Source organism: Suricata suricatta, chromosome 9 (assembly GCF_006229205.1).
Source record: "Suricata suricatta isolate VVHF042 chromosome 9, meerkat_22Aug2017_6uvM2_HiC, whole genome shotgun sequence".
NCBI classification, from domain to species: Eukaryota; Metazoa; Chordata; class Mammalia; order Carnivora; family Herpestidae; genus Suricata; species Suricata suricatta.
The window spans coordinates 117,291,275-117,316,830 of record NC_043708.1 but is presented as its reverse complement, the minus strand read 5'-3'; the positions used below and the strand labels follow the sequence as shown (position 1 = coordinate 117,316,830).

Genomic DNA, 25,556 nt, shown 5'->3' with positions numbered 1-25,556 from the left:
TTGGACTTGCTAAGTTTGAGAATCAGACATTTAATTATTGATACTTTAGTTTACAATTCAGTGGGTAAGTCAGAGTTGGAAATAGAAAGTATGAACTCCAACCTGGAGGAAAAATAATGATGGCCTGAAGCCTGGGTCCTAGGTCATACCAACATTTACAGAAAATTATTTATTTAAATAGCCTTGATATATACAAAACCAAAAATCACTTGATACATTTACCCTTCTTTAATTTACTTAGTCATACACCTGAAAACACAGCCTAAGCATTGAAGATAGGACTGGATAGTAACTACCAAAGGATAAGAAATCTGAAGTTGCTAGAAATTGCTTTGAAATCATTAAAAAAAAAACTGACCAGTCTAAATTAATATATACAAAAAGATTCCACTATGTGGTATATATAAATTTTTAAAAAATACAGGAGAATATTCATACAATTGGATAAAAAAATCTGGGTTATTGTGTTAGTTCTATTTCTAGGCTATTTCTAGTTACATGGCGTGCAACTGTTAAAGATTTTTACTGTTTTTCTGCACCCTAGGAAATAGGCAACACTAAGAATTCCTAAAAATAGGTATATTCTTTAATTTCATTTAATTACCATTTAGAATGCACCCAACATGTTCCCTAAAAGGATGCCAAATGCAAATGTGTCTCCAAGTGCCCCCCAAAAAAATCATACTTAATAAATTTAAATATAAGATATTGCCATTATTCAAAGATCCTAGAATAACTCTTAGGTAAAACCAAGAATCTTTCATTTTCTATTTTGTACATAAAAACTCATAAAATTATGGTAGAATAAGCCTGAACCTACTCACCTTACTAAACTACTGCCTGGTTATGGCTTCGACAGGTACAGGAATTTATGAAATGGGGACAGACACAAAGAGAGCTGCATTACAATGATTATGTCTGGAACCATAGACACCATTATCAAGACATCATGGTAAGTCTAATTTCCTGCTATTCTACCTTAACATGATCAAGTTAAACAGTATGAAAGACTGCTGAATTCAACCAGAACTTAGTACCAGAGTTTCATCTGGAATCTTGTGATTCATATCCTATCTCACATTCTTGCTATCTTCATTTTTACTACAAAATGCCAAGCTTCATGTACTCTTTTCTATTCTTTACTATTGATTCATCCACTAATAAACTATGATCTCTAGAAACACATTTATAATACAGGTTGTCCCTAATCTTCAACTGCTTTATATAATGGTTCTTCAACCTCTTAGCTTTCACTAAAGCCTGGCTTTAACTCAAAAGGCACTGCTTATCTTGCATCCCTTTTTTGTGAGGGTTTCATAGATCAGTAAAACCCGTTAAGTACACTATTATTCTTCTGATTGCTTGTATTTAAAACAATGTCCACTGAAACAAAATAAAACACAACACAAACACAACTTACACTTTGGAAATCGTATTATCTACCTGAATACCTTTCCCCTCTCTTCTGGCAAAGTATACCCATATACTAAAGGCTCTATTTTGCCCCTAGTTATAACACTGGAATGCTGACTTTAAGGTCTGTGGTCACGATCTATTCCAAGACTTTAGCTCCCTCTCACCCAAAATACTTACTCAGCTTTCTTCAGAAACCTTCACCTCCTGTCTATGCCAGCCAATCATTACTTTAGGCATATTACATACCCACCCCTGATCATTATCATCTATCCTTATTAAAATCTCATTTACACCAAATTAATCTCTCTGACCTATCAAGGCTTTTGATAACCAGTCTAATACCTCCGTCTGGCACTACAATGTATCTAATCATGGCCACCAGCAATGACATATAAATTCAACTTACTTCAGTGTTAACAACCTATGCACATGTCACTAGTAGTTCTTTCCCATCTGCTCTGCTAAAAACCAACCTTGAAATATCATGCCTCTTTTCTGGCTATTTAACCTCCAAGTATGGTAAGTTCCCTAACCTCAACCACTAAGTAGCATGAGACTCAATAATATTTGGTCTACTTTTCCCCCATTCCCCATAGTCACTTTCCAAGTGTTCATTCATAGTCTTCTCAAATTCCCTAATTAAACTCTGTGTTCCCAAAGTCCTATTAAAACATGTTCCTTAAAAAGTTACATACTCACAAAACTAGAATTAAAAAATCACTGCATTAGGACGGCAATTATCAAAAACAGATAATTACAAGTGATGACAAGAGTATGAAAAAAAGTACAGAGATTCTTCAAAATATTAAATAATTATTATATGATCCAGCAAGCCTACTTTTGGGTATATGCCCAAAGAACTGAAAGCAGGGTCTCAAAGAGGTATCTGTGCTGTCATGAACATATCATGAAAGTAACCCAAGAGTCCATCAATGGGTTAAATGATAAACAAATGTGTTATATATATATACAACAGAATATTATTCAGCCTTAAAAAGGAAGAAAATTCTGACATATGCTACAACATGGATGAACCTTGAAAATATGCTAAGTGAAATACGCCGCCACAAAAAGACAAATATACATGAAACACAGTAGTCAAAATAATAGATAGAAAGTAGAATGATGGTTGCCAGGGGGTGGGGAGAAGGGGAAATTGGGAGTTACTGTTTAAAGGAGATAGTTTCAGTATTGCAGGATGAACAGAGCTGTGGAGAATCTACACAATGATATTAATGTACTTAATACCTCTGAATTGCACACTTAAAAATAATAAAGATGTTACATGTATTTTACCACACAAAAAAATGGGGGAAGAAAAAGGTTACATGGACACATAAATTTGAGAAATACATTTTTACAATCCCTTCTTGGAGATTCACGATGTATAATTCAGCAGTTTTAAAGTAATCCCACTATTTTCAGTAAAGAAACCTGTTTAATTCTGCAGTTCCCAAATTTATTCAACAACTGAACCTCCTTTTCAAGTATCTAGTATCATCTCAAAGGACAAAGAAACAGTGGTGTAGCAGACCTACACAAATTTAGGGAGAAAATACTCCAAGTAAAAATGACCTTTGACTGGGGCACCTGGGTGGCTTAGTCAAGTTAAACATCTGACTGTTGATTCTGGCTCAGGTCATGATCTCACGACTCATGGGATAGAGCCTCAGGTCAGGCTCCATGCTGTCAGTGGTCTCTGCTTGGGATTCTCTCTTCTTCTCTTTCTGCCCCTCCCCTGTCCTCTCTTGCTCTCAAAATAAACTTAAAAAAAAAAAAAGACCTTGTCTTCTCCCATTCTCATCTGCAAACACATTTAGCATCACATATCCATCTTTACCTCATCTAGTTTCAGAAGACAGGGGTCTTTGCTCTTATTCAAAAGCAATTCCTATACCTATATTCTTCATTTCAACCCTTACTACCTCAGAAACCTTGCTTCCCACCTTCCTATTACCTGACCTTAAATCTTAAATTCTTACAACCAGTCACTGAGGTCTTAACTATTTCACTTTCTAAATACTTTTCTTAAATCCAAAGGATGTTCTCTTGAATTCCTATTATATCACTGCCCTTCTTAAGGCTGTCATTGACTGAACTCCTAAAGCCCTGGTCACCCTGCCACCATGGACTTCAATTCTATTTCTCCGCTGCCAAAACTATTAAAAACCTATGTCTAACAAGGTTACAGCACCTTCCTTAGCAAATTCTTTATTGACGTCCAGAATTTATGAGAGACAGGCCCAGCCAGGCCCTTCACATAGCATGCAAGGCCCTTTCTATCCAGTGTTATTTTTCACTTTCCTGCTTATGATCTAAAAATCCTCAATTGCCTACTGTTCTCTACACTCACTATACAGCTTTGTAACTTTACCCATGCTTCTGTCTAGAACAACCCTGCCCATGTGTCTGGCTATCTAACTTCCAGTTACACTATAAGATTTAATTTTGCTTTCCCTGGCCACCCCTATTTCCCTGTCACCTGGATTAGGTTCTTTTTGAATACTTAGGTAACCCGGTATTCCTTTATGTTCCTATTGCATCCTCGGTATAATTCTACCATAAAGATGATTTCCTTCTGTGTCTTTCATACTGAGGAGACTATAAAATTATTTGGGTTAGGGACTAATTATTATGCATCTTTGTAGCCATAAGCCATCACCAGCTGCTTTATATATAGTGAGTATTTAATGACTGTCAACCTGAACACTTTTCCCCATTTCTCCACAACGTCTAGGTTGCTGGGAGCCGCACGGGCCTTGCTGGATGACTTGGTCACAGTAAGGAAATGACAGATATTGCACGGCTCCTGCCATGAGAGGCTGAAACTGGCATCTCCTTCTGCTACTACTGCTCATGTGAAATTAAGCCTGTTGCTACTGATTAGGCCTCACAATGTTCCAAGTCAGACAGATATTCCCCACACAGATACCTCATGGGAAGAACCATATTCCCAACTCTAAAAAGAGGAATTTAAACAAAGCACTGCAAATGTTTGTCGAAAGGCTCTTCTACTGAGCTTCACAAATTTAATACATGGATAATAAAGAGGGTTAAAGAACACAAGAATAATATTTACTCTGGCACAGAAAAAGAGCCTAATTTAGGAATAAGAAACAAACAAGAGCCAGGCATAAGTTACAGTGCATACATATGCTAATTGTGCCCATTGTGAGGATAGGTAAGAGTAGTTACAACTTAAACTCATATGCAAAGGCCTGCACATCTAGGGTGCCTATGGGGCTTACACCTTCAATATCAAAGAACAAGGCTGACAAAAGGTTTACTAACTAACCATCATGAACACATTCTTCCTCTAATGAACCAAATAGAATGCCTCCTAGCCTTGTTTTTGCCTGAATCTTAGCATTATTGTTATAAAATGTGTTTGCTATCTGCTTCTCACTGAAAACATCCTGCTATCTTCTTAGTTGTAAGATTTACTACAGGTTCAAACAAATATGTATGTTACCCGCTTTTCACTGAGAATATCCTGTTATCCTATGATGTGTAAATTACCTCATTGTAATTAGAGTAATTCTGCAAAAATGCCTCTGTAAAATCTGTTTCTGCACCCTTTTCAAAGCATTTTTATCACTGAGAATTATTTGTAAAAATTCCACTTTTTGATGTCATAAATCTATAAATAAAGGCACAAAACCTGGCAAGATAGAGATGCCAGAGAGATGCCAGAGGCTCTCTCGCCGCCATTTTTGCCAACGCAGTTGCCTCCTTCAGGGGACCCTGGACCAGCTGGAGCTCGACTCCAGAACTAGGTGACCAAAAATACCTTAGAATCCAGGAGGGTACAATTATCCACTTAAAAGTAGAAATATACTGATATGTTACCACACTTAGACATATTTATTTTGGTAGGGAAAATAGTAGGCACATTCCTCTCTCCCAATTTATTTTTTAGTGTATTATTCTCTTTTAACTGGAAATTATTTTCAAATAATATGATACCTTTAAAATAATCTAGGGTAATTTAAAAGACATCATAGCCTTAACCAAGTTACACTTACATTCGGCTAGCTTCGATGTCGTCAGACTGAGGTTCTCCTGGCGATCTGTAAAATGCAATTGAGGAAAGTTAAGCAAAATATTCCATATTCCAAAAAGGGCAGACATACTATTTTAGAAGACAAATTTGGAAACAAGATTTAACTGTTAACAGTTTTAAAAGTAACTAAAGATTTAAACAGAAGAAAAAAACATGATCAAGTCAGACTGTCACTCAACAGGTTTTTATAAAAGCTGGACGAATAAAAAAAAAGCACATTGTTTTTAAGGAAAACTGTAAACACTATATTTGGATATCAATATACAAAGCAATATATAATCATAATTATTCACAAATCAAATATTTATAATAAAAACATACAACTATGAAACTTTCTACAGCCAACTACTGATTATCCACAATATTGAAAGTATTCATTGGTATTCACAGTCCCAAACTATATTTACATCAGGGGTCAGCAAACTATTTCCTCAGACAACAAACTAAGGGTTGGGTCAGGCATCTGTTGTAAAGTTTTATTCTATTGTAAAGTTTTATTGGAATACAGCCATACTCATTCATTTACATATTGTCTATGGCTGCTTTCAAAACACTAAAAGAGCAGAGCTGAGAAACTCTGACAAGGATATATGGCCCACAAAGCCTAAAGTATTTACTATCTGGCCCATTAAGAAAAAGTTTGCCAACTTCTGCTCTGGATAATTCAAATTTAAATCTAACAGCCTTGGTGAATTTTGAGACACTTTTAGTCAGATTTGCCATTCTAATCATGATTATCTTGGTTCAACAATGAAATTAACTTTCCCTGAAAATACACTGGCAAGATGCACTACGTATCCCAACCTGGGATATTAAAATTTTACTATAGATTATAAATTGACTTCAGTTATAAATAGTTGCCAGTTACACTAAAAAGTCTTTTATTTTCATTTTGCGATATGAATCAATTTTGCCTATTCCTACCATGCTGTTAAAAAAAATAAATTCCTGTTATCCTATTTGGTTTCATAAACAGTATTGGTCAATATATAGTAAGATGAATCATCATAATATTGATTTCTAGCACTCAAACTCAAAATATATAGAGATCAAAAAGCTAAATTTACAAAATGACATCATAAGGACGTGATTTATTAATTTATCACTGATTTGAAATTTCTAATTTTGAACTTTAACAAAAGAATCTTAAACTCAGAGCCACCAGCAAAAAAAAAAAGAAAAAAAAAGAAAGAAAAAAACAAAAACAGCGTTCCACATTTCTTAGCTTTTAAAAAATCTCACTTCTTTACCATATTTTCAAAATTACCCCTCAATGCAGTTCATTCAGAGTCCAAGGACAAGAATGCCCAAAAACAAAAACAAAACAACAACAACAACAAAAAGACTCCAGCACCTCAAATATTTTAGCTCCTCTGCAGTATATTTACATTTTCAATTCTGCACAAAGTTATATTAGAACTAACAATTGGGGCATGCTGGAGGTGGCAGTGACTTGGCATTGACACAAATGGAAAAATTTCACTCCACCCTCTTCCCCAGGGAGCAAGCAAATCACCTTTGTGACACACCTGGTCTCCACCAGCCTTGTGGGTAAGTACCCCAAGATTGCTTCCAAACTTGTTTGTATGTCTCAGACAGAAGAGCTAAAAACTGATGATAACCCCATGTACCAGCTGACTCATTTTTGAAAGTGCGACCCTCCAGCATCAGATGTCATACTGTAAGGAGGCAGAGCAGGCTTGCAAAACAAAAAATAAACCTGCTGGCACTAAGGGAAGAGAGGCAGATTAGAAGCTTTCAAACATGTAGGCGGCAAAACTTTCAAAATTAACAGGGAAGAGAAAGAGGGGAAAAAATGAAGACATGACAGGAAAATTAAAATACTACTGCAAAAAGATAAGACACAGGAAGGAAAACAAATCCAAGTCTTAGAAGCACAATATATAACTGCTACAAAATTTTGAGAAATGAGATAGATGTTAAATACATTATCAAATGGTAACTACACTCTGTTTTCCAATCTCGGTTTCCTAAACAAGAGAATATGTAAACATTAGCATCAAACTGTCAGCAAATTATATAGTTAATATATATTCAAGTAAGCTACTAAAAACCACTTATAAGTCAAAGCAAATAATTTAAACCAATTCAGTCTAACAGAAGAACAAAAGAATAAGAAAGGATTCAAAGAGTATTACCCTAAAAGAGATCTATCCTTGGTCTCTTAAACATGGTTAGCCCAAGTTGTTTTCTACTCAAAATGGAAATGGTTTTTTAATTAAGAAAAAAGTGATTATATACAGAACTAGCTAACATTTTTCTTGCAATGAGTAATAAGTAACAGTACATGTTTGAATAAACTTCTAGTCATTCCGCTTATATTTCTGTTATATTCTAAATAATTTACCAAAAAAATCCTAAAAGTATGATTGTGATTCTCAAAACTATGAAATATCTACCATCATGCTTTAGTTTCCAAGCTTTACTTTGGCTACTCAAGAGTCTTTACTCATTACTGTCAAGTTTTTGGAAGTAAGGATCCAGTATACGACATGCTCAGGACATACTCAAAAGAAAAAGTACTGCCTTAAGTTAACCTAGTTTGTCACAATAACAAACCAGAAAAGACATTTTAAAATAAACAATAAGTAATATTAGAAAATAAAAAATAAACCTTGGAAGGGTCTCAATTTTCAGTCTTGATTTGGATCACAGAAAACTGATCACAAAATGCCTAGTAATTCACATACCGCTGCATGAGCTAGAACATTCAAATGGAAGCTCACTTACAATAATGGGGGCAGCTTGTCCAGTCTGCAAGCTACTCCTTTTACCTCCACAATAACTCTCTAGGAGAGGAAATTATACCAAGTTTTATTGAAGTTGTAAAAATTTCTAGAGAAGTATTTTAGTTAAAACTCTCACCACATAAAAGGCACATCTTAAAATGCACATTGGGAATTTTTTTTACCAAAGTTTTTATAATGTTCATAACTTGTTTATTTAAAAACTTGAAATTTTTGAGCAATACTTTCTTATTTACTTATACAGATAAATCTAGGGGGAGGAAGCCTAAAATATTTTACAAAGGATATTTAAATGGAGAAGCACATTAACACTTAGCTCTCCTAGTTGCACTATTCCTGCCAACTATACATTTTCTTCATTTCTTACAGCACATATTTTACTTTACAATAACAGCCTTTTTAAAGGCTGTAAAATAACATTCAAAATTACCTTTTACAAGCTGTGGCCATTCGGTGACATCAGGGTGATCACAGCTTTGAGTCACTGATTAAAAACAGGTTGTCACACCAGTCTAGCTGCTAACTTGATCTGAGCGTAGTTTAATAACTCTAATAAATTAAACAAATCTTTAGTTAGAACACTTTAATATATAAATCCAATTCATTGTTCAAAAAAAAAAAATCTTCAAAGCTTCAAATCAGGTGTCAATGCAACATTCATCAGAAGAGTAATTATAGAAATGCTGTTAAGGGACTATTTTCCAGCATTATTTTTTTCCCTTAAATGATCTCTTCACTTGAGAAAGTGTGGTGATAATCCCTTGTACTTTTAGAGTGTTACAGTTTACACAACACTTTGGTCAACAGTATCTTGTTTTGAGTCTCATGACAACTTTGGCTCTACCTAATCAGGGCAGATACTACAGCAACAATTTAAGGAAAAAACAAAACAAATTAAGCAGACTTAGAGTGATTAATTGACTTGCCCAAGATTTTAGAATTAGTGCTAAAGCTAGGATTAAAACTCAGATCTACTGACTTCCTATCCAGGGTTAGAATTTTTTGGTTTGATTTAGTTTTTACCATACAGAGTTTCATAACTTCAATATATGCAAAGATTTTGAATATGGATTGAGAGCCCACTATTTATGGCAACTGTTTAAATGAGATTAACAGTCACAAGGTTTTCCAGGAAGCCAAATGCTTAAGGGATAGTTACAGTTACACACACACACACACACACACACACACACACACACACACACACATACACCCCCAAAGTCTAGTCCTACATTAAGAAGAGTAATCTTCTAACATTAGCCCAAACCGGTTGGGTACGCCATGAAAATGTGTTCTATTCTTTCTCAGCCATAAATCTACTAATATTCAATTTGTGAAAGAGACTGGCAAAATATAAAAACATGTTCTCCTTCCTCCCTCAGCCTAGTATCTTTTTATCCCCTTACCTGGCCTTAGCTCAACTTTCTTGGTTGTCATGGTTCAAATTTATCAGGCATCCTAATCTTACATAGTTCCGGCAAAGACATACATCTGAAATATTCCAGTATTGAGAACTCATTTTGTGCAACTAGTTTTCCTCTACTTGATTTCCCTACCAAACTGTATATCCAGGCCAAATCCAAAAAGTGAACTAAGGAAAAAATGAAAAAATTAAGAGAAAGAAAAAATACCCTTGATAGTTAAGACCTCTCCAAAATGACAACAGCCAACCTCAGAAGGTGGTTACCAGCATGGACCCAAAACTCAATATAAAACAGTAAGGTATCTGAGAATACTAACAGAAGAGTTGAAATATCAATGCTTGAGTCCATATCTCTACAGCAGCCTATGAACTTGGGCTTCAAATTCAGATAAGGGTGAGAGTTGGCCTTAGTGTATTCAAGTAACTTTATGGGACTCTATAATATATGGGACTTATACTCCCTGGAAAAAATAATCCAATTTCCCAGATTTCCCTATCATAGCTACCTGTCTCCTAATGAGAGCCTAGAACATTCCTGAGGTCACATGAGAAAGAGGCAATGGCATCTCTGAAATGAACAATGTTCCCTCTTGGGTTCCCTCTGATTTAGAAGACCCAATGAAGTCTAACTTTCCAACCTGTAAACATAATAATGAGAAAGGTAACCTCTTGAGTGATCAACTGAGGTAAATTAAGTCATTAAAGAGCTAGGTGTATTTTGAAAATTACTGAGTCAAATTCTCTCTACTGTCTCCTTTTATATGAGGTCCAATGCTTAACAGAGCACAAACGGGCTCCAGAGACAATCTAGATTCAAGTCCTTGTTTGGTCACTTACTAAACAGCAACTCTTGGGCAAGTTCCTTAACCATTCTGAGCCTCATTTATAGGGAGAACTAAGACAGTAGGGTCTGTTTCAGAGGGCTGTCCTGAGGATGAACCAACATATTAAACTGCTCAAAACAGTGTCTGGCACATAGTAAGAGCTTAACAAATGGAAGCTATTATTAACTCACAATCTAACAGCCAAACCTGCCCCCTTCAATCTTTTCATGCATAAGATTTCACTTCTCACAGCATACTAACCTAATTTTTTCAGATTCTCACTTATGTCCCTTACAGTCTACCTGGCAGCATAGTGATTTAGCACCTAGCCCAATGCTTAAAAATGGCAGGCACTCAAATTTGCTAAACATGTTTGTCCTTATTCTAACTATGACATTACGATATGCATGCAATTTTGAATTTCAAAAAATAAAACAGAAACATACCATATTTCGCCACACTTCGAGGAGCTGGTGAATTCTAAAATCAGGTTCTTACAGATTTTTAACCTAAAATATAAAACACCTGACTCAATTCTTTTCAGAGACAACTGGATAAACTAAAAAAATTTTTTTTGCCAAAATTCCTTTTTTGTAATATTTATGAATATACGAAAACATACCAAGAGACAAGTGCTACTGCCTTAATGCTATATGGCTTAATGAGTGATATTTTAAGTACAATCCTTAATGCTATTGCCAGGATGCAAGCAACAGTAGTTAGACAGGCCCTGTTGCCTGAATGCTTTCAAACTTTAGACCTTGTCATTTTCTTTATTCTTCCCTCCCTCCAAAAGGGCTGAATACATGAAAACTGTAGCTATAGGTAAATGTACCTAACATAGCAGATGCTTATGATATGTTAAGATTATGATAAGTATTTATACATAATATGTAATATCTTAACTTATCATGAGCATCTGCTATGTTAGGTACATTTATGAGCATCTGTCCACTAACCCCTAGATTTAAAGACTTGGGCAGGTTCTTTCATATCTGAATCTCAGGTGTCAGGTTGTTGTGAGTTTTAGAGAAAATGTTTTATAAATATGTAGGACAATGCTACCTGGCACAAAAAAAGGAGCTCAATACATGGAAGCAATGATTATTTCTTAAATCAAACATATAACGTCTATCAAAACTTATCCCAAAAAACCCAGGGCGAAACAAAATAAAAATACCATACCCCATCAAAAAACAAATTCTGAGCTTAAAACATACACCCAAATAATCATTGTGAATTTTTTTTAATGTTTTATTTAAAAACAGAGAGAGACAGACAGACAGGCAGCATGAGCAGGAGAGGGTCGGAGAGCAAGACACAGAACCCGAAGACAGGCTCCAGGCTCTGAGCCAGCTGTCAGAACAGAGCCTGGCGAAGGCCTCAAACCCACAAATCACAAGATCATGACTTGAGCTGTAGCCCAGAGGCTCAACCGACTGAGCCACCCAGGCGCCCCATCACTGTAAATTCTTAACTCACTTGTATTTCTCAGTGGAATAAGAACTGCAGTCTTTTAATCATTCCTTTGATCATATATGAAGAAACCAACTCCCAAAGATTAGGAAACCCATGGGGGCTGAGGGTGGGGCAGGCCAGGGTGACTCATTCAGTTAATCATCCAATGATTTTGGTTGAGGTCATGATCTCACAGTTTATGGATCAAGCCCCACATCGGACTACGTGATGTCAGTACAGGACCTCATTGGCATTCTCTCTCCCTTTCTCTGCCCCTCCCCTGCTCACTTGGGCTCTCACTAAAAATAAAACAAATATAAACACATCTAGTGTTGTAGGCTGATGATAGAAAATGAATACATGGCATATATTTTTTAAATTAACCAAGCTTTAAAACCTTAGAGAACCAAGTCTCAATCTATTCCACAATAGACTCTACTAGGGAAATCTATAAAAAATGGATATTTGATCTTTACTTTCAGACTGAGACAGTGCATAAAGTGGGGGGTACATGAATCTGTATTTTTAACATACATTTCAGGTGATACACAGATCCCAATCTGAAATACTGTGCTTTAGAAGATTGGAAACACATAATCATAGGAAAATATACCAAATCTAGTGTGATACAGGATAAGAGAAACTTTAAGCACCAGAAATGATAGTCTCTTTGCAAATTTAACCATTAGCACCCTAATACCAGACCTAGTGCGTTTATTTATGTGTCCCTCTCTAACAGAAAGCCCAGTCTAATAATCTAAGAATAAAAATGTAATCTATCCTTTATCCATCTACATTCCCTCTAACTCATTCTGTCCCCCTAACATTTTCATTTATTCCCAAAATGTTCCATCTGTTAATTTTCATTCTATATATGAAAACACACATAGACATAGGTCTGTGTATTATTACTACATTTGTTATGTCCTTCACCTCCCCTTCAATAGCCTATTTCCTTCACTTCCTTCTAACCCTGGTCAAAACTTAATTTCACAGGCTACCTTTTCCATCATTTTTGTATTCCCTCAGCACTTCTCTTTGCCTTCGAACCATGGTTATGATGTCTTAAATTTATGGGTAAGGCTATTTGTTGACACTTTTAAGCTTTGTAAATTTATAAATTTCACAACTGAAGACTTTCCTCATCCATTCTGTTGTTAGAATAAAATGTTTAAATACTACTTTCATATAGTACTCTCCACATAACTCCTCAACTACATTAACCTCTGAGTACCAGTTCCTTATTTTCCTCCCTTTAACTAACTGCTGGAAAGACCTGAAAACCATTATTACCTCAACTGCTTATATACAAAACCTTCCACCTACTGACATTTTTCTTATAGAAGTGATCATCTTTGCTGTGTATTCTAAATACTGTGGCCTCTAATCCTACTGTTTCTATAACACTTCACACGAGTACTCCTCACCTCTACTGGCTTTCATAATCCTGTAGCCACCTATATTCTTCTAAGACAGCAACTAGGTCTTCTATTAGTTCATCTTCCTATGCCTCATTCTTGGTCACCCAAGTTTCTTGCACTAGCCCCTTTTCTGAACCTAAATTAATTCTCTGTGCAATGCCATCCATTTCTATAGCATGTCTATACTTAGGATCCCTAACTCTATATCTTTAAGTCTTTATCTCAAGTTATAAGCCTGCTACTCTCAATTACCACTGATATACATACCCTCCAAAGTATCATTAGCATATAATTAAATTCCATTATTTCCCAAAAACTCATTCCAACATGGCTAATCCTGTTGTCCTTCTAGCTACAGAATGAAAATATTGTTGCCATTCTTTATTTTCTCCCTTTCATTTTATTTAGCCTAACTGCTGTATGGGTTGAAACTTGTTAAACTTCAAATTCTTAATCATTCATTCAAAAAATGTCTACTAGTTGAAATTAATAGTGTTACACATCAATTATATATATAGATTTTGAGTGCATATGAAGTGGATAAAGGCACAGTGGTAAAGAAACTAGACATAATCTCTTGTCCTCATGTGATGGGCAAAATGGGCACAAATAATAAAAAACACAATAAATAATGTAATTGCAATGCATAATTTTTGTTAAGGAGAAACACAGCATATGGTAAATGCATATAGAGTTCTGACAATTTAGGAAAACGGACGGCATTCTTCATTAAGTGACATGTTAACTACACTCTGAGGCATGAGCAAGATTTGTCGCACAGATTAAGAGATAATAGTAGCTGTGAGTTAATAGCTTTATCAGCTCAGTCACCCAAATAGGAAAATTTTGAGTTATATTTTACTTTATTATTATTATTTTCTTAATGTTTATTCTTGAGAGAGACAGAGCATGAGCAGGGGAAGGAGACACAATTCCAAGCAGGCTTCAGGCTTGGAGCGGTCAGCACAGAGACTGACGTAGGGATCTAACTCACAAACCATGAGCTCATGACCTGAGCCAAAGTCAGACGCTTAAAACTGAGCCACCCAGGTGCCCCTGAGTCATATTTTGAAGATAACTTTAGAATAAGGCTCCTTCTTTCCTGGTACAGCAAACTGCTCACCCAATGCTACTAATTCTACCTCAGAAATCCCCCATATTTCAAAACTATCCCAATTCTTCCTTTGTTGGTTTTTAGTTGTTGTCAGAATAAAGCCAAATCTTCCAAACATTTCAGATCAAACTATACACAATTTGACCCAAATATGCCAGTCCAGACTCTGGCTTATTCATTTTTCATTTTTTTAAATGTTTTTTTACTTATTTTTGAGAGACAGAGTGCAATCAGGGGAGGGTCAGAAGGAGACACAGAATCTGAAGCAGGCTCCAGGCTCTGAGCTAGCTGTCAGTACAGAGCCCGATGAGGGGCTCAAACCCACGAACTGTGAGATCATGATCTGAACTGAAGTCTGATGCTTAACCAACTGAGCCACCCAGGTGCCCGATGGGTCATTCATTTTTATACTTTTAGTTCTTGAAGATCCTCTCAGAATAATCATCTTATAAAAGAGGAAGGAAGTTTTGTTAGGGGACTTGGTTTAGGTCCTTCAGCTACTAAATAAAAGGTTGTGTCTCAAAGCCAAGTTGTCTGATTCTAGAGACAATGCTCATTCCTGTGTACCACACTTCTAATTTATAAACAAATTCTATAGACTCTATCTTTGAAATATCTCTTGGTTTCTTTTTTGCCCCCTGCATACCAAAAGAGTACAGACCCTCATTTCTTCCTCCCATTTGCCTTTATCTTTTACTCCCTCTGCTAGAATATCTCTTGCTAAAACCCTGACACTGTCTATATTACTCTGTAGCTCAAATTATGCTTTCCCAAAGCCTACAGAATAAATTTCAAACTCCACTTACCATGAGGTCCTTATCACTGACCCCTACCCAATTCATGTAACACTTACTGCCTACTATATAACATAATTACCAAGTACTGGATGATCTAGTCCCATCACTGGATTACTGGTTATTACAAAATTTCCATCTGTATTTCTGACTTCCACGTTTTTATTTCTCAGGACACTTCACTCAGAAATACTTCCTTATCCTTTGCTAACCTCCATCCCCCAGCAATCTACCATACCCTGTTAAAAACTCTACTCATTCTAAAGGTTGTATCTCACAGGGTTCTCTAAGCTCTTCTGTAAATAACCACTGTCTTTGGGTCTTACTACAGCTTCCTAATACCATTAAGTAACTTAATAACTTCTACCCTGTATTTATTATGTTCTACCTTAAATTATAGCTATCTATTGACAAATGTACATTAGAACTTGCTCATGGTAGGGATCATCTTATCCATATTTTTATTTACATAGTAATGGAGACTATGCTGTATGTTCTCTTGACACGCCTCCATTCTAAAAAAAAAAAAATCAGGATCCATTGCCTGAGGACAGATTTTGCACTAGTTCCAAATGGAATTCATGTACAAAGAAGGGTATCATTTCTTCCCAATCAACACAAATTTAATCCAATGCCAATTTAATAAAAATGTTAAAGACCAAACACACCATTTTCTAATAAAAGAATGTCTTTTTCCCAAGAAATTTGTTCTACCAGAGATTAAACCATAGAACAGTAAAGAGTATAATTAAAATCAGTACAACTCTTTTAAAAAATTGGAGTGTTTACTAAAACTAAATATATGCATACTCTGACTTAAAAATTCTCTATGTACATAAACAGAAATGAGCATGTATTTAGAGGAATGTTTAGAGTAGCAATATTCTTTGTAGTCCCAAACTAAACGTGACTGAATTATGTCCCTCAACAGCAAGATGCATAAACCATGGTATATTCCTAACCTGGAATACTATACACAACTATTATCAACTACCTATGACTACAATGAGCAATGTGGATGAATGCCAAAAATATGTTAAGTGAGAGAACGCACACACAACTAAATGTGATGGATTCTAATTATATAAAGCATAAAAACAAGCAAATCTAATCTATTCTATTCTAAGTCAAGATAGTGGTTATTCCTGGGGGAGAGGCGATAGTAACGAAAAGTATAAGGGGCTTCAAAGGAGCTGCTGATGTCATTTCTTGATCTGAATGCTGGCTAAACATGTGCTCAGTGTGTAAAGGTCAACAAGCTATGTGTACATTTTACATGCACTCTTCTGTCTGTATATTGTATTTCAATCAAAAGATTATTTTAGGAGCACCTAGGTGGCTCAGTCCGTTAAGCATCTGACATAGGTCATGATCTCCCAGTTCGTGGGATCAAGCCCTGCATTGGGCTCTGCACTGACAGCATGGAGCCTTCTTAGGATTCTCTTTCTCTTTCTCTCTCAAAATAAGTTAACTTTTTAAAAGTTTACTTTTAAAAACCCAATAAGGTATTGTCACTAGGTAAATAGGTAAGTGGAACAGAAGGTAAGTCCAGAGAAAGATCCAAAAGTATTTAACACCTGCTTCTTATAAAAAACAAAACAAAACAACCCAGACAACATATATGAAACAGATGTTTCCAGGTAAGTCTGTGATCCATGAGAGGACAAAATAGAAATGAAGTGATTCCCCCCAATGCTGATTTCTATCTGGAGGTACCTATCTGCAAGGAATGAAGGGAAAAGCTAATCATAGGACAACAGTGTCACTAAAGTGAAAATTAAGCACCCAAGAGTTCCAGAGGCTGAAGTGGGTAGAATTTGTTAAGACAGAATGCCACAGAGGACGGCAACTATGCAGAGAAAAGATTCCAGAAATCTGCCACTTAGCAGCCCTTTAAGTCCGCTTCTAAACAGTAAAAGACTCCTTGAAGCTGGAGAAAGAGAAGCAGTGTGTTGAAATATCCCCAGTGCTCATATGAGACTGGGAGATCCTTAAATTCCCCTAACCAGAGTGAAAATACACTGACACTGGGGACATCTGTAAAGAACTAGCTTTAAACAAAGCCTTGAGAGATCAAGGTGACCAGCAAGTTACTTAGCTGGCTACCAAAACACTCTAAAAGACAACAGAAGGGGTAACCTGGGTGGCTCAGTTGTTTAAGTCAGTTAAGTGCCCAACCTCAGCTCAGGTTATGGTCTTGGGGTTCGTGAGTTCGAGCCCTGCATCTGGCTCTGTGCTGAGAGCCCAGAGCCTGGAGCCTGCCTCAGATTCTGTGTCTCCCTCTCTCTCAGCCCTTCCCCTGCTCTCATTCTGTATCTCTCTCAAAAAATAAGAAACATAAAAAAATTTCTTAATTAAAAAAGACACAAAATCCAGTCCTTCAACAACAGATTATTACAATGTCCAGCATCTGATTAAAAAATTACTAAATATGCAACAGGAAATTATGACCTAGAATCCACAGAAAAGCCAATCAATGGACCCTGAAATGAAAGAACTGATGGAGCCAGTAGATAAGGACTCTCAAATACTATTATAAATAAGCTCAAAAATTCAAAGGCTATATGAATAAAGATATGGAACACAAAAACAAATCAAATGGAAATTCTAGAAACTGAAATATTTGACCTGAAAACAGTATCAAATGGTGCTTGGGTGGCTTAGTCAGTTAAACATCTGACTCTTGATTTTGTACCAGGTCATGATCTCAGTTTGCAGGATCGAGCCCTGCATTGGGCTCCACTCTGACAGAGCCTGCTTGGGATTCTCTCTCTCCCTCTCTCAAACAAGCTTAAAAATAGTAATTAATAAATAATAAAAGATAAAGAAATAATAGTTGATAATTTCTTCAAATTTGATGAAAACATAAATGCCCAAATCCAAAAAAATCCCAAAGCAGAAAAACTCAACAATTCTCAAGCAAGATAAGCACAGAGGAAACCAGTGATAAAATCTTAAAAAGGGGCCAGAGAGAAAAGACTTTAAGTACAGAGGAGAAAAAAGAGAAGTATAACTACAGACTTCTCATCAGAAACAAAGGTTCAAAGAGAAACACGCCAATCTTGAATTATGTATTGTGAAAATATCCTTCCAAATATGAAAGGAAACTACTATACATCTACCAAAATGGCTACATCAAAAGGACTAACAGCTGTAAATGTTGACAAGGACACAGAGTAACTGGAAATCTCATATGCTGAAGGTAGGAGTGTAAAACAAAACAAACTGATTTGGGGAATGACCTGGTATTATAACTACTATATAACCTATAATCACATTCCCATGCATGTGAAAAAAGAAAAAAGATACATATATCCATGCACAATTTCACATAAATGTTCAATGAAGCTTTATTCATAACAGCTAGGCACTGCCAACAGTGTAAGAATGAAGTTACAAACTGATATATGCAGCAATATAGATGAATCTCAATTATGCTGAGTAAAAGAAACCTCATACAAATAAATACTATGATACTACTCATATGAAATGCTAAAGCAAGCTCAACTAATCTAGAATGGAAGTAATCAGAACAATGGTTGATTTGGAGGAGTAATGTGGGGACAGGTACTGACTACGAACGGTACAGGTTCTGTAACTTGATAGGACTTTGTGTTGTAAAGGTGTACCTATTTGTCAAAATTCATGAAATGATATACGTAGCAGATTTTATTTTTCAAAGATAGCCACTACAATATAACGTATCATACATGCTCTTACAAGGTTAACACTGGCATTCTCCCATCAGGTGTTTGGGTGTAGACCCCTTGTTGCATTTGAGTGGCCTCTGTGATTCTTCCAATCAAGAGAGTATGATCCTCTGTCTTTTAAGGCTAGGTCATAAAAATGCCATGTACTTCTGCCTTTCTCTTTTGAGATACTCTCCGCATTTAACTACCATATATTGAGTAAGCCAGCCACTTGGCAAGGAAGCCTAGCAACTACATACAAAAGCAACATGTAAGTATTCTAGACCTGAACTCTAGATGAAGTCCTAACTGACAGCTAACATCAATCTCCAGGATGTGTTAGCAATCCTTCAGATGATTCCAGCCTCCAATTATCAAGTTACCCTAGTCATTAAACCATTCCAACCAACATATTTGAAGCTAAGACAAGCTGTGCTTGCCAATCTCTGCCCAAAGTACAGATTTATAAGCAAACTAAATGTTGATGTTTACAGGTAACAATCGTTACATAGAAATAGGTAACTGGACCGGCGCCTGGGTGGCTCACTTGGTTAAGTGTCCAACTCTTGGTTTCAGCTCAGGTCATGATTTCACAGTTTTTGAGTTTGAACCCTGCATCAGGCTCCATGTGCTGGTGCAAAGCCTGCATGGTATTCTCTCTCTCCCCTTCCCTCCTGGCACGCACGCACGCACTCTCACTCCCAGCCCCCAATAAATAAATGTTAAAAAAGGAAAAAGAAAAAAACTGGAGTTTACTAAATTCAGCTAAATTCAATCTACTAAATTTAGTTAATACTAAATTACTAAGTTTTAGTTGACAATATACATGCTGAATGAAGGATGAGGAATACAAATAATTGCAACCTACTTCGAAAAGCATCAAAAAAAATAAAACAAATTAACAGATGGATAGATCAGACATAAAGCAAAATGTTAATTGTGGAATTACATTCATATTTCACATCTGTTGAGTTTAAATATTTTTTTAATAAAATTATAAAAGTGAAATAGAAGTGTTGTCATACAAATAGAAACAAAGATTTTTTTGGCCAACAGTCCTGCATTTCAAAATATTTTAAAATCTTTAAGTAGAAGGAATATAACACAAGATAGAAACCTGGGTCTACATAAAGAAATTGACACAAAGAAAAATGAAAATGGTAAACATGAGCATAAATGTAAGAAAATGTTGATAAATTTGTCTTAATAACATGGCTTTTAAAGTTAAATTTAAAATTTTTAAATTCTTTACAAAACAATTGGCTGTTTAAAGAAATAAGTACAAATAAGTGGAGTTTATAAATTATATAGAAATATAAGACTACAATACCAAAAAAGGATAATAGACAGTAAACAAAATCTGGACTAAAATTCTTACAATATACTCTTAAAAGGTGTATTTCTGAAGGGAGAAATATAAAATATAATAAGGGACATATTGGAAGTACTAGCACAACCACTGGGGTGGAGGAATAAGGTATAAGCTAATAGTGGAAATCAAACAGACTTCCATAAAAATGCTCAATATAAAAGAAAACAGGAAAGGGAAAAAGAAAAGGATAGATGGGACAAAGAGAAAACAAATAATAACTTTAGTCTTAAACCCAACCGTATAATTACAATAAATGTAAATGGAGTGAACACTGAGAAAGCAAGAAATTGCAAAAACCAATCAAAAAGCAAGATGCAACTATAACTATTTAAAAGGCATTATACAGGGGCGCCTGGGTGGCTCAGTCAGTTAAGCCTCCGACTTCAGCTCAGGTCAGATCTCACGTTTGTGGGTTCGAGCCCCGCGTCAGGCTCTGTGCTGACAGCTAGCTCAGAGCCTGGAGCCTGCTTCCAGTTCTGTGTTTCCTTCTCTCTCTGCCCCTCCCCCTCTCATACTCTGTCTCTCTTTGTATCAAAATAAATAAAACATTAAAAAAAAAGGCATTACACATAATGACAAAGTTGCAAAAGATATAATATGCAAACATGAATCATAACAAAGGAAGAGTGGTTATACTAATACCAGATAAAGTAGACTTCAGGAGAAGGAACATTACCAGAGAAACACAGAGAAATTTCAAAACAGTAAAGAATCAACTAATTAAAGAAACCTAACACTCCTAAATATAAATGCACCTAATAGCAGAGCTTCAAAATACATGAAGCAAAAATGGACACACCCGGAAGAAAAGATAGCAGGTTCACAATTATACTTTCTTCTTCTCTTAGTAATGAATAAAATAAAACAATCAGTAATGGCACAGAGGAAATACATATATCTAACAAAGAATCTGTATCCTGAAAAGAATGAGCAAAGTATTTGGATACTCACAAAGATACATACATGGCCAGCAAATACACAAAATCTGAAAATCAATCATCAAGCAAATGTAAAAACCATGACATTTCAAATCACTTGAGTATGAAAATTATTTTTTTAATAACAAAATAACAAGTGTTAGTAAAGATGTAGAGAAACTGGAACCCTTGTGATTGCTGGTAGGAATGTAAAATGGGTACAGTCACTGTAGAAAATGTAATGTTGATTCCTCAAAAAAAAAATTAAACAATTACCATAAGACCCAACAATATCATTCCTCGGTATATACCTAAGTATTAAAAATGCAAGAACTGAAAGCAAGGACTTGAAGAATTATTTGTACATCCATATTCATAGCAGCAGTATTCATAAAATCCAAAAGGAGAAAGCAACCCAAGTGTCCAGTGAATGAATGGTTAAACAAATGTGGTATTTTTACATACAATGAAATACTAATGAGCCTTAAAAAGGAAAATTTGATACATGCTATAAGTGAGCCTTGGAATAGAAAACATTAAGGGATACAAGTCAGAAGCAAAAGGACAAATACTGTATGATTACACTTAAAGTAAGTAGCTAGAATAGTCAAATTCTTAAAGACAATGTAGAATGGTGGTCACTAAAGGCTATAGGGAGGGAGAAAGTAACAGTGGAGTGTTATTGTTTAATGGATACAGAATCTGACTTTGGGACAATGAAATCATTTCAGAGTCCCAGTGATGACTGCACAACAATATGAATGTACTTCATGCCACTGAACTGTACACTTAAAAATGGTTAAAGTGATGAATTTTATGTATATTTCACAATAAAGAAAAAGAAACTACAATGTGATACTACCACACACCCATCAGAATGTCTGCAATTTGAGAATATCATATACTAAATGCAAAATGATAGAACAATTTGGAAAATAATTCCTTATAAATCTGAACATAAACTTGTCATGTGATCTAGTAATTCCAATTTAAAGTTTAACCCTGGAGAAATGAAAACAAGTTCACACAAAGACACACACAAAGTGTACCTTTATTCACAATAATCTAATGCTGGAAAAAATCTAAATGTTCACACACACAAAAATGAATAAGCAAACAGATATAGCCATACTGTATTAAAAAAAAAACAAAAAACAAAACAAAACAAAAAAAGTGATAAATACAAAATGGAAAAATCTCAAATACTTGCTAAAGGAACAAAGCCAAACGAAAAATATATAACTTATGATACCATTTATACACAATTCTAGTATATGTGCTGCTGAAGCGAGCACTATACACAATTCTAGAAAAGGCGAAACTAATATGCAAAACAATGGTTGCCTGGAGCCAAGAGAGAGAAATGACTGAAGGAAGATTTTTGGGGAGTAATTCAAATGTTCTAGTTCTTAACTGTAGTAGCAGTTACAAGATATATATGCATCAAAATACATCAAACTGTACACTTAAAAATGGGTATATTTTACTGTATGTAAATTATACTTTGATAAACTTTACTTTTTTTTAGTTTATGAAAACAGTATATAAAAGGGTGGCATTTTAAATCAGTGAAGAAAGGATCTAGAGAATTGTCTACCCAAGTGGAAAAAAAATAAGGTAAATATTTGCATACAATATCCATGGAAATGCTAAATGCAATCCAGATCTAAATCTTAACAAAACCATACAAAAAAATTAACTCAAAACAGACGATAGACTTAAATATAGAGCTAAAACTACAAAACTCTTAGTAGAAAATAGGCATAAACCTTTGTAACCTTTAGATTAGGCAATGAATGGTTACTTAAATAACAACACCAAAGACAACCAAAATTCATAAATTGGACTTCACTAAAATTTAAAACTCAGGTTTTTCAAGGAAACAATCATGAAAGTGAAAAAGAAAACTTACAGAATATGAAGAAATATTTGAAAATCATGTATCTGATAAGAGACTTGCACCCAAAACATAAAGAATGCTTAAAACCCAACAATGGAAAGGGGCACCAGGTTGGCTCAGCCCATTAAGCGGCTGACTCTTGATTTCAGCTCAGGTCATGATTTCATTTTGTGAGATGGAGCCTCATATGGTGCTTTGAGTTTAACAGCACAGAGCTGCTCGGGATTTTCCCTCTCCCTCTCTCTGCCAGTCCCCCAACTCTTAAAAACAGAAGCTCTCAAAAACAAAACAAAACAAAAAGTCTCAATTAAAAAATAGCAAAGGATCTGTGTAGATCCTCTCCAAAGGGCCAATCAGTACATAAAATATTTCTATCATCATTAGTCATTAAACAAATGTAAATCAACTACCAAGAGATACCTTCACACCTGTAAAAATTACTAAAATAAAGAGACAATGAACTTTGGCATGGAAGTAGTGCTCTCAGAAAGAACCTGCATATACTGCTGATTCATCTGTAAAATGGTGCAGCCACTTTTGAGGATTTTGGCAACTTAAAATGATAAACACAGATACCCTATGGCCCAGCAGTTTCACTTCTAAATATATACCAAGGAGAGCTGAATATGTATGTCTATACAAAAGCTTGTATATGAATGTTCATGGAAACTTGATTCATAACAATCAAAAAGTAAAAACAATCCAAATAGTTGTCAACTAACTGAATAAACAGTGTATATATTCATAGTATATTATTCAGCACAAAAAAAGAATGAAGTGCTGTTATATACTACATGAGTGAATCCTGAAAATACAATACTATGTAAAAGAAGCCATGGGCATATATTTTATTATTCCATGTATAAGAAATGTCTAGAACAGGCAAATCTATAGAGAAAGAAAACAGATTAGTGATGGCCAGAGTCTGAAGAACAGCATAGGGAATGACTACTAACAGGTACAGAATTTCTTTCTGGGATAATAAAAAGGTTCTAAAATTAGTGCTAGAGGTTGTACAACTGAATATACTAAAACTTGAATATACTACATACAACTATTACTAAAATTGAGTTATATGCTTTAAAAGGGTAAAATGTATGGTATGTGAATTATATTTCAATAAAGTTTGAAATTATATATGTGGTCTGATTTTTTTAAAGAAACCTTTCAGGTTTTCCTCTCAGAAAAAAAGCTACAGGTATCTATAATTATACAGGTATATTTGCTTGGCATTTGCCTGGCAATTTTATGTTTTTCTACACTTACATTTAATAGCTGTTATGTTTTAGAATAAGTTAAGAAATTTTCACTTATTTTTATACTTCTATTACATTTATCTACCTGCATTTGCTCTCTCTCAAAAATTATATACACCAATATTTAAAGGCGGGGATGGGTCAACCAACCAGGTTCTCTAGAAATACAGAAATGTTAGAATTCTTGGGGGACTGGGTAGCTCAGTAGGTTAAGCCTATGACTTCAGCTCAGGTCATGCATAATCTCATGTTCGTGGTTTTGAGCTCTGCATCAGGCAGCTCAGAGCCTGAAGCCTGCTTCCAATTCTGTGTCTCCCTCTCTCTCTCTGCCCCTCTCCGTCTCATGCTCTGTCTCTATCAAAAGTAAGTAAAATATTAAAAAAAATTTTTAAATGTTATAATTCTTGGTTTTATGATTAATGAGAATACCCTAATCCAATATTTGAAATTGAGACTATGCTGCAAATCTAGGTTATATAGTCAGTTATATATAGGGGTATGTAGGAGTAAAACTCTGGGATCACAATCGCTGTGTATTGGAAAAGAACTGAACTCTCTAAAATGACATTTAGCCTGCCCCTCCCTCTGGGTTCTGTGAAGTTAAGAAATTAAATATGTTATGCTTATTCACCTACCTGAATAACTACAAAATGTACACTCATGATTGGCCAATATTAAAATGCTATTTTCCCACCAATAAGGTACCTTTACTTAAGTGTTTAATTACATGGATTAAGAGTAGATCAAGTATCATCTGTGGAAATCTCTTAGAAATTTTAATTACCAGATTTATCTCAATTTCCTGGCGTTAAATCACATATTCTGGTCAACAATTCTATGATCTAAAAATAGAAGCAAATGTACCACACAGTCCCAGTGACAGTATTGTGAAATTTCCCTCCAGGTTCTTTCTGCACTAGTTCATTTGAGTTCAATCTTACACCGTGTCTAACCTAAAATTAAACTTAGAATTATGCTAGCTTTCAGCCTGTTTTAGGCATAGACACAAATAATAAAAACTTAAAAGAAAAAAACGTATAGTACAACATACTGAACTAACTAAAAGTAGGTGGGTTTTCCTTGAAATAATCATGAACATATACTTTCATATTTATTGTATTTCATCTGCCTACCAAATACA

General features: G+C 35.2%; 1 protein-coding gene across 3 annotated transcripts in view; it reads right to left on the bottom strand.

The window, feature by feature from the left end:
* The window catches only part of UBE3A (ubiquitin protein ligase E3A), a 96,550-nt gene that overhangs the window by 60,611 nt on the left and 10,383 nt on the right, over positions 1 to 25,556 (bottom strand). Inside the window, exons 2-4 of one of the 3 annotated variants that reach the window (XM_029950625.1) lie at positions 10,941 to 11,003; positions 8,678 to 8,796; positions 5,442 to 5,486 (exon numbers count right to left, since the gene is read on the bottom strand). In XM_029950625.1, the coding sequence (XP_029806485.1) occupies positions 5,442 to 5,486; positions 8,678 to 8,697 (65 nt within the window). In that variant the 5' untranslated portion in view covers positions 8,698 to 8,796; positions 10,941 to 11,003. Of the gene's footprint in view, positions 1 to 5,441; positions 5,487 to 7,008; positions 7,080 to 8,677; positions 8,797 to 10,940; positions 11,004 to 25,556 lie in introns of those variants that run through there. The other 2 variants (XM_029950627.1, XM_029950626.1) reach the window with 2 other exon arrangements.